The 17053-nt window shown below is 39.8% G+C and overlaps 1 protein-coding gene across 4 annotated transcripts in view; it reads left to right on the forward strand.

The window, feature by feature from the left end:
• The window catches only part of COL19A1 (collagen type XIX alpha 1 chain), a 1696717-nt gene that overhangs the window by 226539 nt on the left and 1453125 nt on the right, over positions 1–17053 (forward strand). For all 4 annotated transcript variants that reach the window (XM_053710417.1, XM_053710419.1, XM_053710420.1 and 1 more), the window contains exon 3: positions 9299–9352. In XM_053710417.1, the coding sequence (XP_053566392.1) occupies positions 9299–9352 (54 nt within the window). The remainder of the gene's footprint in view (positions 1–9298; positions 9353–17053) is intronic.

The raw sequence follows: 17053 nt of genomic DNA on the forward strand, positions 1-17053 counted from the left end.
TGCCCCCTTTTGGCCCAACTCTAGACACCCATGGGATCTGACTTCCTGTATTTTTTAAGGAATAAGTGAAAAGCTATTTGTGATGTGATTTGCTGCACAGTTTCAATAGTTGAAAAAATAATCACATTTGAAATTAGCAGGTTGAGAGCAAAACTAATTTGTACAAGGTTAAGAAGCTAGGTTTAATCAGTAGCAGTATATTCAGGGGCTTTAAGACCTGAACGCATGCATTTGCATTTTCTAGAACTGAAGCAGTTCTCTTAATCAAGGGAGGGGCTCATACCAAAGCTTGCCCTTTTAAGAGAAACAAAAAACCCAGTGGGGATTCCATGAAACTTTTTGAGCAGAGGAATATGGGGCACAGAAGTAAAGTCTCTCATGGTTTTAAGATTAAAGTATGAATGGTTGATGGGGTGCAGCATGCAGCAACAAAATATTCAGATACTTTCATAAAGATGCCAGCATGGAAGTAATACTGTCTAATTTAGGGCTAGATTATGAGAGTTATAAGGACTCAAAGATATGCGGTCTCAGGTGTTAGAAAAAAAAAGACATGCAAAAGGCTTTAACATTGAGACATACAGTACATATATATGTCTAGATATGTATATGTATGCAAATATATGTGTGTACATAAGTATTCATGTATTTGTATGTCTATATATGTATTTATAGACATATATAAACAAATAAATAAACAAATAAATAAATATATATATATATATAGTCTCTTTAGGTTCAGCACTCTCAATTCAGTCCGGGGTGCTCAACAAAACACAAATATTCCAAAATAAAGAAGGCACTCTCCGTTTTTCTCACAAATTTTACTGTGTATTCAAGTGACGTTTCGGGGTTTCACCCCCGTCCTCAGACTTACAGACAATGTGATCAAAAACACCTTACTATATACCCATCCCATCCACCATTTACATAATTAATTAGTCAATTCAAAATCCTTAATGCTTTTCAATCTATCATACTATACCACCTCGTGCATGTCCGGCTTACAGCGGTGTGTACCTGGCGCCTTGTGTACGTCATCTGAAAGTGACGCCGCACGTAGTTAGGCATCACCTTTGGAAGCCGCCAACCACCTACCGCCGCCAACCCTAGCGTAACATCGTCATTCAGACGCCGCTTGTTGCTAGGATACGTATATACAGTGATCGTGTGCTAACTCAGTGTATCTAAAAAACAGAAAAGGGAAAAAATAATAATTAAATTGAAAACAATTAAAGACAATTAAAAACAACATACAGCATGTAGTGTAAACACCTTATCGCCACTCTATTACTTTTGTCTATGCGACTATTGCTATCATGCATCACTATTTCTTAATATAAAGATATCTCATTTTTGTATTGCTATCTAGAGGGCACAGATAGGCATAGAAATTAAGAATACTTAATAGGAGATTCTTTTCTTAACCCAACACTATTGATTCTAAACTAGCTTAATTTAAACAAATGTTCAGCCTTAGAAAAATTGTTATCTCTGAAAAAATCCTATTGTTAGAACAATTCAACTCTATATATTGTTGGTTTTAGAAAAAACTTCAAAAAAGAACTTCAGACAAAACTTTGTTGGTTTAAACTTCAGAAAAAACACTGCCAGTCCACTTTCACATTCAGGCCTTTTGGTGTTAGTGTTTCCAGTTCATATATCCATCTGCTCTCCCTTTGTAGCAGGATCGTATCCCTGTCTCCTCCTCTCCTAGGGATTGGAACATGATCTATTAATGTATATCGGAGATCCGAAACATTATGTCCTCTCTGTAGAAAGTGGCGAGCTACCGGTAGGTCAGACTTTTGATTCTTTAAAGCAGCCCTTATTGAACTTCTATGGTTGGCCATTCTGACTCGTAGGTCATCAACCGTTTTACCTACATAGAATAGACTGCACGGGCAATGTAATAAATAGACCACATGTGTCGTGGTACATGTCATTCTGTATTTGTGAAAAAATTTCTTCCTATTTCTAGGATGATGGAAGAACTGCCCTGCTATCAATCCATTACATGTAGTGCACCCACTGCATCTAAAACATCCTGGTTTTGCCTCCTCCAACCACGTTCTTGCAGAATAGCAATGTACTGGGTCCGTTAACTGCAGTATATCTTTGAGGGATTTTCCCCTCCGGTATCCTATCCTTGGTTTCTCCATTGTTTTAAACGGGAGATTATCCTCCAGGCTCAGTATCTTCCAGTTTTCTTTTAGGATGGTATTTAGGCCATTCTTGTCCGCTGCATATGTAGTGACCAGTGTCATTTTTTCGGCTTCTGTTTCCCGTTTTCCTCATTTATCCGTTGTCTCTTGTGTATTCACCTCTATTATATGTTGTTCTAATAGTCGGTTCTGATATCCTCTTCTCAGGAATCGTTCTCTCATCTCTTCTTTCTGCGTCCTCCCTCTATCTTCATCCGTGTTGTTCCTCTTTACCCTAACAAATTGGGATTTCGGTAGAGCCCTCTTTAGTGCTGGAGGATGACAGCTGGTGGCTTCTAAGAGAGAGTTTCTGTCTGTATTCTTCCGGAACAGGGTTGTTCCTAATTTGTCATTTTCTTTGAAGATTTTCAAATCCAAGAACTCTATCTCCGTCTGGCTTTGGTTCATTTTAAATTTCAATGTACTATGCTCCGTGTTGAGTTCATTAAACCAGATATCAAGGTCATCTTCTGTTCCAGACCAGATTATTATCAGGTCATCTATAAACCTTTTGAAATAGATGATCTCCTTCCTCTTAAAGCTTTCGGTGCCATTATTCTCGAATTCTGACATAAAGAGGTTCGCATATGATGGGGCCACATTGGACCCCATCGCTGTTCCCATTAACTGTTGGTAATATTGCCTTTCAAACCTGAAATAATTCTTTTTCAGGCAAGTATCTAGCAGATCCAAAATAAACTCCACTGGTGGCCCCACATAGGGGAAATTCGATAGACTTTTTCTTATTGCTGTTAATCCCGATCTGTTGTTAACACTGATCTTCTATACATTGCTGAAGGTACATAAAGACATGGAGAGACCTCCAGGAAGGCCGATTGTCTCAGCAGTAGATTCACTATTGCAACCCCTGGCTATATACGTTGACAGTTTATTACAACCTCTGGTGCAGAATATGAACACATATATAAAAGACTCAAATGATGTTATTTGTTCACTAACAAAGATACAATTAAAAGGAGGAGAATGGCTGGTAACATTAGATGTTACCAGTCTATATACGGTGATACCTCACAATGAGGGATTAACAGCAATAAGAAAAAGTCTATCGAATTTCCCCTATGTGGGGCCACCAGTGGAGTTCATTTTGGATCTGCTAGATACCTGCCTGAAAAAGAATTATTTCAGGTTTGAAAGGCAATATTACCAACAGTTAATGGGAACAGCGATGGGGTCCAATGTGGCCCCATCGTATGCAAACCTCTTTATGTCAGAATTCGAGAATAATGGCACCGAAAGCTTTAAGAGGAAGGAGATCATCTATTTCAAAAGGTTTATAGATGACCTGATAATAATCTGGTCTGGAACAGAAGATGACCTTGATATCTGGTTTAATGAACTCAACACGGAGCATAGTACATTGAAATTTAAAATGAACCGAAGCCAGACGGAGATAGAGTTCTTGGATTTGAAAATCTTCAAAGAAAATGACAAATTAGGAACAACCCTGTTCCGGAAGAATACAGACAGAAACTCTCTCTTAGAAGCCACCAGCTGTCATCCTCCAGCACTAAAGAGGGCTCTACCGAAATCCCAATTTGTTAGGGTAAAGAGGAACAACACGGATGAAGATAGAGTGAGGACGCAGAAAGAAGAGATGAGAGAACGATTCCTGAGAAGAGGATATCAGAACCGACTATTAGAACAACATATAATAGAGGTGAATACACAAGAGACAACGGATAAACGAGGAAAACGGGAAACAGAAGTCAAAAAAATGACACTGGTCACTACATATGCAGCGGACAAGAATGGCCTAAATACCATCCTAAAAGAAAACTGGAAGATACTGAGCCTGGAGGATAATCTCCCGTTTAAAACAATGGAGAAACCAAGGATAGGATACCGGAGGGGAAAATCCCTCAAAGATATACTGCAGTTAACGGACCCAGTACATTGCTATTCTGCAAGAACGTGGTTGGAGGAGGCAAAACCAGGATGTTTTAGATGCAGTGGGTGCACTACATATAATGGATTGATAGCAGGGCAGTTCTTCCATCATCCTAGAAATAGGAAGAAATTTTTTCACAAATACGGAATGACATGTACCACGACACATGTGGTCTATTTATTACATTGCCCGTGCAGTCTATTCTATGTAGGTAAAACGGTTGATGACCTACGAGTCAGAATGGCCAACCATAGAAGTTCAATAAGGGCTGCTTTAAAGAATCAAAAGTCTGACCTACCGGTAGCTCGCCACTTTCTACAGAGAGGACATAATGTTTCGGATCTCCGATATACATTAATAGATCATGTTCCAATCCCTAGGAGAGGAGGAGACAGGGATACGATCCTGCTACAAAGGGAGAGCAGATGGATATATGAACTGGAAACACTAACACCAAAAGGCCTGAATGTGAAAGTGGACTGGCAGTGTTTTTTCTGAAGTTTAAACCAACAAAGTTTTGTCTGAAGTTCTTTTTTGAAGTTTTTTCTAAAACCAACAATATATAGAGTTGAATTGTTCTAACAATAGGATTTTTTCAGAGATAACAATTTTTCTAAGGCTGAATATTTGTTTAAATTAATCTATAGTGTTGGGTTAAGAAAATAATCTCCTATTAAGTATTCTTAATTTCTATGCCTATCTATGCCCTCTAGATAGCAATACAAAAATGAGATATCTTTATATTAAGAAATAGTGATGCATGATAGCAATAGTCGCATAGACAAAAGTAATAGAGTGGCGATAAGGTGTTTACACTACATGCTGTATGTTGTTTTTAATTGTCTTTAATTGTTTTCAATTTAATTATTATTTTTTCCCTTTTCTGTTTTTTAGATACACTGAGTTAGCACACGATCACTGTATATACGTATCCTAGCAACAAGCGGCATCTGAATGACGATGTTACGCTAGGGTTGGCGGCGGTAGGTGGTTGGCGGCTTCCAAAGGTGATACCTAACTACGTGCGGCGTCACTTTCAGATGACGTACACAAGGCGCCAGGTACACACCGCTGTAAGCCGGACATGCACGAGGTGGTATAGTATGATAGATTGAAAAGCATTAAGGATTTTGAATTGACTAATTAATTATGTAAATGGTGGATGGGATGGGTATATAGTAAGGTGTTTTTGATCACATTGTCTGTAAGTCTGAGGACGGGGGTGAAACCCCGAAACGTCACTTGAATACACAGTAAAATTTGTGAGAAAAACGGAGAGTGCCTTCTTTATTTAGGAATATATATATATATATATACATACACTCACCAGACACTTTATTAGGTACACCTACCTAGTATCAGGTTGGACCCCCTTTTGTCTTCAGAACGGCCCTAATTCTTCATGGCATAGATTCAACAAGGTGTTGGAAATGTTCCTCAGACATTTTGGTCCATATTTACATCATGGCATCGCGCAGTTTCTGCAGATTTGTCGGCTGCTTATCCATGATGTGAATCTCCTGTTCCACCACATCCAAAAGGTGCTCTACTGGATTGAGATCTGGTGAATGTGGAGGTCATTGAAGTACAGTGAACTCATTGTCATGTTTAAGAAACCAGTTTGAGATGATTTGAGCTATGTGACATGGTGCAATATCCTGCTGGAAGTAGCCATCAGAGGATGGGTACACCGTAGTCATAAAGGGATGGACATGGTCAGTAACAATACTCAGGTAGACTGTGGCTTTTAAACAATGCTCAATTGGTACTAAGGGGCCCAAAGTGTGCCATGAAAATATCCCCCACACCATTACACAACCACCAGCCTGAACCGTTGATACAAGCAGGATGGATCCAGGTTCTCATGTTGTTTACGTCAAATTCTGACCCTACCATCTGAATGACGCAGCTAAAATCGAGACTCATTAGACCAGGCAACATTTTCCTAATCTTATATTGTCCAATTTTGGTGAGCCTATGCGACTTGTAGCCTCAGTTTCCTGTTCTTAGCTGACAGGAGTGGCACCCGGTGTGGTCTTCTGCTGCTGTAGCCCATCTGCTTCAAGGTTCGATGTGTTGTTTAGCAAGGGTCGTATGCATTATCTAGCAGTGTGGATCTAGATAATGCATACGATCCTTGCTAAACGTCTTATGCTGGGTGTCAGTCCTTAGTGATTTACATTCAGGAGGAAAGGTCATGAAAAGAAGAAGTCTTTTGAACTAATAATATGCAGCATGCAGTCCGTGGGAGCTTCCTCCTCCCCCTCCCTCCCAGAGCAGTCAGTAGTTTTACAATAATAACACAGGAACCGGCTCTGGTAAGTGCTTACTGAGCAAGCATAAAACTTTATGGACAGAGTTTGAGGAGAGAAAAAAACCTGTGTGTGTGGGGGGAGTTAAAAACATAAACACAGTAGTTATAATTATTTTATTTAAATTTCTGCATAACATGTTTTATATACATTAACAGGGAAATGAAATATATTTATACCCTCACTGAGAAATAACTTTTCAGACACTGCAGCTCACACGCTGCAGGGAGAGAGAGATGTGATTCCTTCCTCTAAGTACTGTGTATGCATAGATAATATGGTGTGTGTATCATGTGACTACTGAGCCCTGTAACGCACGCTACAATATGGCAGCTTACATAGGAAATCAAGCACTGCCTCAACACTGTATTTTAAAACAATCTCCTTCAAAAGTTTGGGCTAAGAGGAACAGATAAAATAGGCAGCAGTGATTACTTTATTTTGTTTAATAAGAAAAAGTAGGTTTTTGGGATTATTAGAAGTCAGGTGTTAAGGGTCCCTTTAACAACATTCTTGAGGTCCACACTGGCCATTATATACTGACACATGGCTGGAATCAAAGCTGAAGGGTAGACCCACTGCCTAATTATGAACGTTTATGCCAGCAACAGGCAAATGGTTCAGGGTTACTAAAAGGAATATAGCAATTAAATGTTTCTAAAAGAGTAAAAATTCAGCAAACATAGTAGCATCAAACCTATGCAACCTATGAACCCTTTTAACATGTGGAATTGGTATTGGTTGAAGTAGTTTTACAGATTACACTGCAGTAATATGTTGACAACATCATCACAATCCAGAACACAAGTAGTATTAGTAGCAGCAGAATGAAAATATGCATCATGGCATTTGCAATGTACTGAATGTTTACGTTACCTTACTTAATTGCATTATGGGGATTAAAGCATGGCACACCATTTATAACATACTAGTCCTAAAGCCCGTTCACACGGGCCATTTTTTGCAGTACAGCGGTCCCACCCCTTGTTCTCTCTCTCCCCCTCTCTTTTGTGCTTTCTCCCCCTCTCCTTTGTGCTCTCTCCCCCTCTCTTTTGCAATCTCTCCCCCTATCTTTTGCGCTCTCTCTTGCTCCACCTCTCTCTTGCTCTCTCTCTCCCCCTCTCTTTTGCTCTCTCCCCCCTCTCTTTTGCTTTCTCTCTCCCCCTTCTGTTTTGCTCTCTCTCCCCCTCTCTTTTGTGCTCTCTCCCCCTCTCTTTTGCGCTTTCTCTCACTCGATCCACCTCTCTTTTGCTCTCTCTCTCCCCCCTCTCTTTTGCTTTCTCTTCCCCCTCTCTTTTACGCTCTCTCTCTCCCCACCTTTCTTTTGCATTCTTTCTCTCTTTTGCGCTCTTTCTCCCCCCTCTTTTGTGCACTCTCTCTCCCTCTCTCTTTTGCGCTCTCTCTTTCCCCCTCTCTTTTGCTCTGTCTTTCTCTCGTTTTTTTGCTCTCTCTCTCTCTCCATCCCTCTATTTTGCTCTTTCTCTCCATCCCTCTCCATCCCTCTCTTTTGCTCTCTCTCTCGCTCTCCCCTCTCTTTTGCTCTCTCTCTCTCGCTCTCCCCTCTCTTTTGCTCTCTCTATCCCCCTCTCTCCCCCCTCTCTTTTGCTCTGTCTCTCTCCCCTCTCTTTTGTTCTCTCTCTCCATCCCTCTCTTTTGTTCTCTCTTCCCCTCTCTTTTGCTCTCTCTCTTCCCCTCTCTGCTACTCTCTCTCCCCCCTCTCTTTTGCTCTCTCTCTCCCCCCTCTCTTTTTCTCTCTTTCCCCCTCTCTATTGCTCTCTCTCCCCCTCTCTCCCCCTCTCTCCCCCCTCTCTTTTTCTCTCCCCTCTATTTTGCTCTCTCTCCCCCCTTTCTTTTGCTCTTTCCCCCTCTATTTTGCTCTCTCTCCCCTCTCTTCTGCACTTTCCCCTCTCTTCTGCTCTTCCCTCTCTCTTTAGCTCTTTCCTATCTCTTTTTGTCTCTCCCCCTCTCTAACTTTCTCTCCTCTCTCGCGCGCCGACTGTGCACTGCCACGCCCCGTCAGGCCCGATCACGCCCCCAACCATACCCGGCCACGCCCATACTCCCGTCCGGCCAAGTTCTCGCTCCCGCCGGCCACGCCCAATCCGCAAACAGCATGTCGGGTAAGGCCAGGTGTGTTTGTCCTCGTGCTGTCTCTACTGCGCATGACAGCTTTGGACAAACACACTTGGCCTTTTATATTATAGGATTAAGTAAGATCATGGTCCTAATATAATAAATATTGTACATGGTATAATTAATTTTTAATGTCCCAGTAAAAATAATTAAGGCTACAAATATATGCCTAGATTACAGGTTGAGTGCAAAAATATTAGTGGTATTGAGTGCTAACAATGATCAAGTTAAATAGATAGTGTTCATATTCTTGCTCTCATATTACAAGTTCAAATAAAATTATGTATCGCTCAAGCAAAAGCCTAAGACACCCTAACATCTGGAGGTCAGAAAGCATGGTCCCTTTAACTCCCTTTCCCATACATGTCTATAGGGTGCGCTATATACTGTATGTGTGCAGATACATATGTACACATACATACACACAAATATATACTCAAATATACAGTACAAACATATATATATATATACCTTTGATCCCTTCCAGGCCAACACCTTGTCATGTGACATATCCCTTTAAAAAACTTTTTATACATTTATTTCAATATTAAACATATATTTTACATATACTTTATTTTATAGTTGATATAAAATGTCAACACAATCAATAGTGCTCTACTTGTAATCTAGGTCATAAAATTAAGATTTTGTATCATGGGTTATATTGAAGTAATTTTACCTTACATTTTTATTGTTTTTAAATCTGAATTAGTAAAAATGTTAATCTGCTTTTCTTACAGTGTGCCCAATTTTAAGAACCAATGGAATCTATAAAGAAAGTCCTGGGGCATCAGGTATGTACACTGATAATGCAGTATCAGTATTTGTTTTATAAAAACAGTAGACTATTCAATAGGAGTGTACATGTTTCTTTAGATTTAAGTGACTGTATTTATACATACTAACAAAAAGAGGAGTTGAGGTTCATGACAGTGACGACAGTATAGCTCTTGCCACATAAGAGCTGGAGATTGACTGCACCAGATTTATCTAAATGGGATCAAGCATATAAAAGGTAGATTTTTAAAACTTGGATATTTTGTTAAAGTTACGAATTTGAACATTTTCAATACAGAAAAAAAGGATTTATTGAGACTGGTAGCAGTATTCAATATCAAATTTACTGGACAATATGCGTGAAATGTTAGGTCACATGCATATTGTGATGAGAGTGGGAAGTGACTTCACCGGATGGGGGGCGTGGTTTAGGTCCGTTATTGTTTATATCGCAGTTACTATGTGAGATCTATTGTACCAGATGTATACTTCCATGCTCTGCAAAAAAATAGTGTTGTACCCTCTTTGCTGTGTCCTGCATCTCATGACATGGTGTCAGAAGTTCTTGCCTGCGCTTCTGTTTCCTGATTGATGACAATTTCGAAGTTTACCCCACCTGAGCCTTTTGATTTCTCTCAGCCTGCAGCTTGGCCCACATGGCGTCAGCGGTTTCAGCGCTTCAGGATTGCTTCCAAGCTGGACAAGAAGAGTGGTGAAGTACAAGTTAATTCTCTTTTATACTCTATGGGGAAAGATGTGGAGCCAGTGTTGAAAGCTTTTGCTTTCGAAGAAGGGGAAGAATTTGACTTTGACATAGTTATGAACAAACCCAGTGCCCACTTTGTGCCCAAAAGAAATGTGATTCATGAGAGGGCTTGTTTTCACAAACGTGCTCAGCATGTGGGAGAATCTGTGGAGTCATTTGTGCGCAGTCTGTATGAACTAGCTGAATTCTGTGAGTTTGGTGTTGCTAAAGTGGAGCAAATCAGAGACAGAATAGTCATAGGAATTGCAGATGCTGAAGTCTCACTGAAGCTACAGTTAGAGGCTGAATTAACTGTGAACTGGTGAAAAAACAAAGTGCTGATCTGAGGTCTGAGTGTATTGTGGATGAAGTGCAGCAGTTCAGGAGAGCTGCTAGTGAAAGGCACAGTGTGAGCGACCAAGGGCAACAGATAGGCCCAGAAGTGGATGGGTGCAGCATGCTCGCTGCACACGGTGCAACTGTGCCCATGATCAGAGTGTCATATGCCCTGGTAATGACAAAAGATGTAGAAAATGTAACCGAATGAGCAATTTTGAAGTGGTGTGTAAAACTGAATATATTAAGGAGATGCAGATGGATAGCGACCAGGAGGGTCAAGAAGTGTCCTTTGTAGGGTCTGTTGTTGAACGGCCCGGTTCAGATGAAGATTGGAGGGTTACTCTTACTGTAATGGGAGCCAAAGTTGCTTTTAAGATTGACACAGGAGCAGACATCACTGTTATATCCCTGGCAACATTCATAAAACTGCCTCGACAGCCTCAGCTGGCGAACGTTACAACAAAAGTCCATAATCCTGGTGGCCACATTGATTGTGCGGGGAAATTTCTTGCCAGCTGCGAGTACAAGCAGAGGAAATTCACCATGTGGGTGCATGTGATTAGACGTCATTGTGTTAACAACCTATTGAGCAGAAAAGCAGCCTGTGGTTTGGACCTAGTCGCCAGAGTGAATGAGATTTCAGAAGATATGTTTGGTGAATTGGGCCTACTGAACTGCAACCCAGTCCAAATATCACTTTAAAGTGACGCAGTCACATACAGCATTACCACTCCACATAGAATTCCGTTCCCGATAATGCCGCAAGTGGAGAAGGAACCTCTGCGTATGAAAAATATGGAAGTTATGTCTGTCCCACTCTTCATAATATATTCTACCAGCTTTAGACTAAGAATTTGAAATGAAAATGGTTACATACAAGAATGTTCCCTTCTAGGGGAGTTCCTCTAGGAGAGACAAATCATAAGATGAAGTATGTATAACACTTTTTAAGCCTTGTAATACATTTGTCTATGATTTAATAGTTCATGTACAATCAAGAATGTTGAAAAAGAATTGCATGTATACTTATTGTACTTTATTACAGCTTTGTTAATATTGTATTGGATTACTTCAATAAAGCTTTTTGAAAAAAAAATAAAAAAAAAAATATGGAAGTTATTGAAGAGGTTGTTGAAGCAACTGACTGGTGTGACCCCATTGTGCCTGTTGCGAAGAAAAACGGGAAGGTACGCATCTGCATAGACTTGAAAAGGCTGAATGAGGCAGTGAAGAGAGAGAGATATGTGCTGCCAACACTTGAAGACATAGCTCAGAAATTGGAAGGGTGAAGTTCTTCTCTAAACTGGATGCTTCCAGTGGCTTCTGGCAAATACCTCTAGATCCAAAGTGCCGCAAACTGACTACCTTCATTACACCGGTAGGTCGGTTTTGCTTCTGCAGACTCCCTTTCGGGATTTCCTCTGCTCCTGAAATCTTTCAAAGAGAAATGAGTTCTCTCCTAAAAGACCAAGTGGGCACGGAAGTCGACATGGATGACATTTTGGTGTATGGGTCTACATTGAAAGAACTTGATCAGCGATTGAGCTATGTGCTGTAGACCATTAGAGAGTCCGGGCTGAAGTTAAATAAGGAGAAATGCCATTTTAGGAAAGCTGAATTATGTTACTTTGGGCATATCATCAATGGGGATGGCATCAAGCCGGACCCCGATAAAATCCGTGCTATTGAACAAATGAAAAGTCCTTCTGATGTACATGAGCTGAGACAAATATTGGGCCTTGTAAATTATGTGGGCAGGTTCCTTCCAGATTTATCCAAAATATTACACCCTATCACAGAGTTGCTAAAGAAAGATGCTGCCTGGGTCTGTGGACCTTCACAGGAAGAATCCTTTGTGCAGGTCAAGTCCCTGCTGGGGTCTGCCCCAGTGTTAGGGTTCTATGACCCTTCCAAAAAGACTGTGGTTAGTGCTGATGCGAGCAGTTATAAGTTAGGGGCCGTCCTCCTGCAGTTGAATGAGAACAAACTACCGTCCATAGCTTACTGTTCCTGTACACTGACGGCTGCTGAGTCGAAATACGCCCAAATTGAGAAAGAGTGCCTAGCTGCAATTTGGGCCTGTGAGCGCTTTCAGCATTACCTAGTGAGTTTAGAGTAATTTAGTCTGGAGACTGACCATAAACCAATAGTCCCTCTAATCAACTCCTATGATATTGACTAAACACCCCTAAGATGCCAGAGACTTCTAATGAGGCTGCTCAGGTTCAACATTCAGGCAGTGCATGTGCCAGGGAAACAACTGGTTGTGGCAGATAAACTTTACAGGCTCCCGCTGGCTGCTGCTGAAGAATCTTCGACGGAATCAGATGTGAAGGTGTATGTAGATTCAGTTCTGGCCTCCAAATCCATTTCTTCAGGGAAGCTAGAACAAATAAGAAAGGAGACATATTTAGATACAGACCTTCATGAAGTTATAAAGTACATAAAAGAAGGTTGGCCCGAGATCCACCCAGCCTGGATGTCTTTAAGTTCTTACCAGAAAGGTTGCAACTCACGGAGCTGGATGGGTTGGTGCTGTTCCAGGACCTCATTGTTATTCCTGTTAGCATGCGGCAGGAGATGTTAAGCAGGATTCATGATGGCAACTTGGGCATTACAAAGTGCAGAGAAAGGGCAGCTACGGCAGTATGGTGGCCTCGGATCATTTCCGACATTGCAAGTCATGTGTCAAAATCTGCCTTTTGCCGGGAACGCCGGCCTACTCAGAGAAGGGAGCCCTTGATTTCTACTCTGCTGCCTGCAGGTCCATGGCAGAAAATAGCTTCTGATTTGTGCGAACTGCACAGGAAAAAGTACCTAGTCATGATCGTCTACTATTCCATGTATTTGGAAATTGCACTTTTGAATGAAATCACAAGTCAAGCCGTTATCACTCGTCCAAGAACTTGTTCGCCCGGTGGGGCATACCAATGGAGTTGTTGAGTGATAACGGAATGCAGTTTGCTTCCACAGAATTCAGTTCTTTCAGCAGAGAATATGTCAGACAGGATGTAATTTATGTTGTTTATACAGATATTCTCTTTAACCTGTTCTTTGTTATATACTATACAAAACTGTTGTATGCTTCTTGTATACCTTGTTATTTGTTATATTCAAATGAAAAAAATGTATGCTTTGTCCTTTGAAAAGGGGGAAGATGTGATGAGAGTGGGAAGTGACGTCACCGGATGGGGGCGTGGTTTAGGTTCTTTATTGTCTATGTCACAGTTACTAAGTGAGATCTATTGTACCAGATGTATACTTCCATGCTCTCTGCAATAAAATAGTGTTGTACCCTCTCTGCTGTGTCCTGCATCTCATGACACATATGTTACCACAAGTGCCTCATTTTCTCTGGTGCATTATGGGCTTGTGATTTTTCTCACTCCAGGTAGCCTTATAGTGTGGAATTGCTATCTACATGTGGTTGCTAATGAACTCCATAGTAAGCAAAGGGGAAAATGGAACCTAGAGAGTGGCAGATACAGAAAGAAATCTCTCTCTATTTTATAACATTGACTCTTCGTCAGAGCACTCAGCAAAAACATTTTCATGTAACTTTAATACAAATTACATTTTCACTTTCTATTGTTTTACAATATGTGTCTGTATGTTAAAAATATACATATGATATGAGCTACACTACATGGTCAAAAGTATATGGACACTTGACCATTTCCTATGTGAGCTTGTTGGACATGCCATTCCATTGGAATTAATATGGAGTACCCCCCCCCCCTTTTCAGCTATAATAGCTACAAGTCTCTGTCAAGGCTTTCCACAAGATTTTTAAATATGTTTGTAGAAATGTGTGCATATTCATCCAAAAGAGCATTTGTAAGGTAATTTACTGATGTTGGATGAGAATGTCTGGCTTGCAGTTGGTGTTCTGTTTCATCCAAAGGTGTAGCAATAAGATTAAGAACTAAAGGGCCTAGCCTTAACCCTGAAAACATCTCCAGAAAATTAACCTTCCTTAACTAAACTTTACAGATGGCAGTGCCACTTTTAAAATCATTAAGCTCTTCACTATGACCCATTGTATTGCCAGTGCTTGTCGATGGAGATATCATGGCTATGTGATGGATTGTATTGAACTGCTAGCAATGTGTGTGGCTGAAACCCCTGAACTTAATAATTAGCAGGGATGCCCACATACTTTTGCCAAATATTGTATAAAAAAGCAAATATTTTTGAATCTTGATTCCAGTGTAAAACACTGATCAATCCTTTGTCTATGGGGAAAGGGCACAAATATTGCTGCAGGGTGTAATTATAAACAACTAGCAGTTGTAGTTTTAAAAGTTGTGCATGATGTTACCTTAGAAAAGCAGAGTCAGCATTGCAGTTAGCTAGACCATTGCCAACAAGTGTTAGAGTTTGTTATTTATGTTAAAAAGCTTGGTGTTCTTTCTGGAACACACAGTAAGCCAATATAGGAAGTCATAAAACATCAATTAGTTTGCTGTAGTAATGAGTTGCTAACTGTGGGGCATATTGTGGGCAATTGAGGAATTACACTATTCCCCACTCAGAACAAACGTAGATTCATAATATATTTCACAAATGGAAGTTACATTATGTGGATGATTTAACGTGTGGGGTGAAGTACAGCTCCATCCAAAGTAGCTGACAACAAATTTTGAAAGCTGTCATCATTTAATAACAATCTATTACAAGTGAGATAGATTTGAGTAATGTTTGATTATTATATGAAGGAATAGCCTTACATAGTTTTGAAATCTAATTGTTAATAAAGTAACGGAAGGTATTTAAGATGGTTGACCAAATGTTTAAGAGGACTGACTGGCAGAAGTAGCATTATCTATAGTTTAACACTTTTCTCATTGCTAGTTATTTCTTGCTGAAAAAAGGAATCAAACACCGAGATTACGAGTTTTGCGTTAACAGGGTCGCGGTCCTAATGCTTAGTTTATGCTCGCCGCTCACCTACAAACAACGCTGGTATTACAGGTTTTTTTAAACCCGGCGTTAGCTGCAAAAAAGTGAGCGGAGAGCAAAATTTAGCTCCACATCTCACCTCAATACCAGCGCTGCTTACGGTAGTGGTGAGCTCGCTAAACGTGCTCATGCATGATTTCCCCATAGGAATCAATGGGGCAGTTTTGTCTGAAAAAAAACCTAACACCTGCAAAAAAGCAGCGTTTAGCTCCTAACGCAGCCCCATTGATTCCTATGGGGAAAATACATTTATGTCTACACCTAACACCCTAACATGAACCCCGAGTCTAAACACCCCTAATCTTACACTTATTAACCCCTAATCTGCCGCCGGACACCTCCACCAACTACATTATCCCTATGAACCCCAAATCTGCTGCCCCCAACATCTTCAACACCTACATTATATTTATTAACCCCTACTCTGCTGCCCCGAATGTCGCCACCACCTACCTACATTTATTAACCCCTAATCTGCCGCCCACAACGTCGCCACCACTATATTAAATGCATTTACCCCTAAATCTAAGTCTAACCCTAAACCTAACCACTCCTAACTTAAATATATTTTAAATAAATCGAAATAAAATAACTACAATTAACTAAATAAGTCCTTTTTAAAACTACTTACCTATAAAATAAACCCTAAGCTAGCTACAATATAACTAATAAGTACATTGTAGCTATTTTAGGATATATTTTTATTTTACAGGCAAATTTGTATTTATTTTAACTAGGTAGAATAGTTACTAAATAGTTATTAACTATTTAATAACTACCTAGCTAAAATAAGTACAAATTTACCTGTAAAATAAACCCTAACCTAAGTTACAATTACAACTAACACTACACTATAAATAAATTAATTACCTAAATTAAATTAAACTAATTACAATAAAATAAAATAAAGTACAAAAAAACAAAACACTAAATTACAAAAAATAATAAAATAATTACAAGAATTTTAAACTAATTACACCTACTCTAATCCCCCAAAATAAAAAAATCCCTACCCTATACTAAATTACAAATAGCCCTTAAAAGGGCCTTTTGTGGGGCATTGCCCCAAAGTAATCAGCTCTATTACCTGTAAAAAAAATTACAATACCACCCGACATTAAAACCCACCACCCACACACCCAACCCTATGCTAAAACCCACCCACTCCCCCCTTAATAAAACCTAACACTACCCCCTTGAAGATCATAGCAAAAGCAAAAATAGGCAGGCACTCTCCAAACCGCAAAGTGTTTAAAAGCAATAACACTTTATTAGAACATTTAAAAGAATGTATGCAAACAAGGCAGTGAAGGTAACAGACAGCCTAACATGTTTCACGCCACAACAGGCGCTTACTCATAGACTAAAGTCTGTGTCTAAACTCAACACTTTTATTTGAAAGCGAGGCGGCAAAATTAACCCCCTCACATCCAAACAAAAGTGAAAACAGATAGAGTAAAAACATTACCTATATGTAAGACACTGTGTATTATATAGCTCAGATTTATAATATTAAAGTTATAAATACCAACTAAGGCTTTGTTTACCTAGTTTCTAATTGTTCTCAATGCTTGTCACATCTTAGAAAAAGATAGATGTTTGTTTAGTATGCATTTTGAGAATAATAAGAAAGTGAAAAACATAGTTTATAAGCGATTGTGACATAATAGTA

The sequence above is a fragment of the Bombina bombina genome, chromosome 4 (assembly GCF_027579735.1).
Source record: "Bombina bombina isolate aBomBom1 chromosome 4, aBomBom1.pri, whole genome shotgun sequence".
Lineage (NCBI taxonomy): Eukaryota > Metazoa > Chordata > Amphibia > Anura > Bombinatoridae > Bombina > Bombina bombina.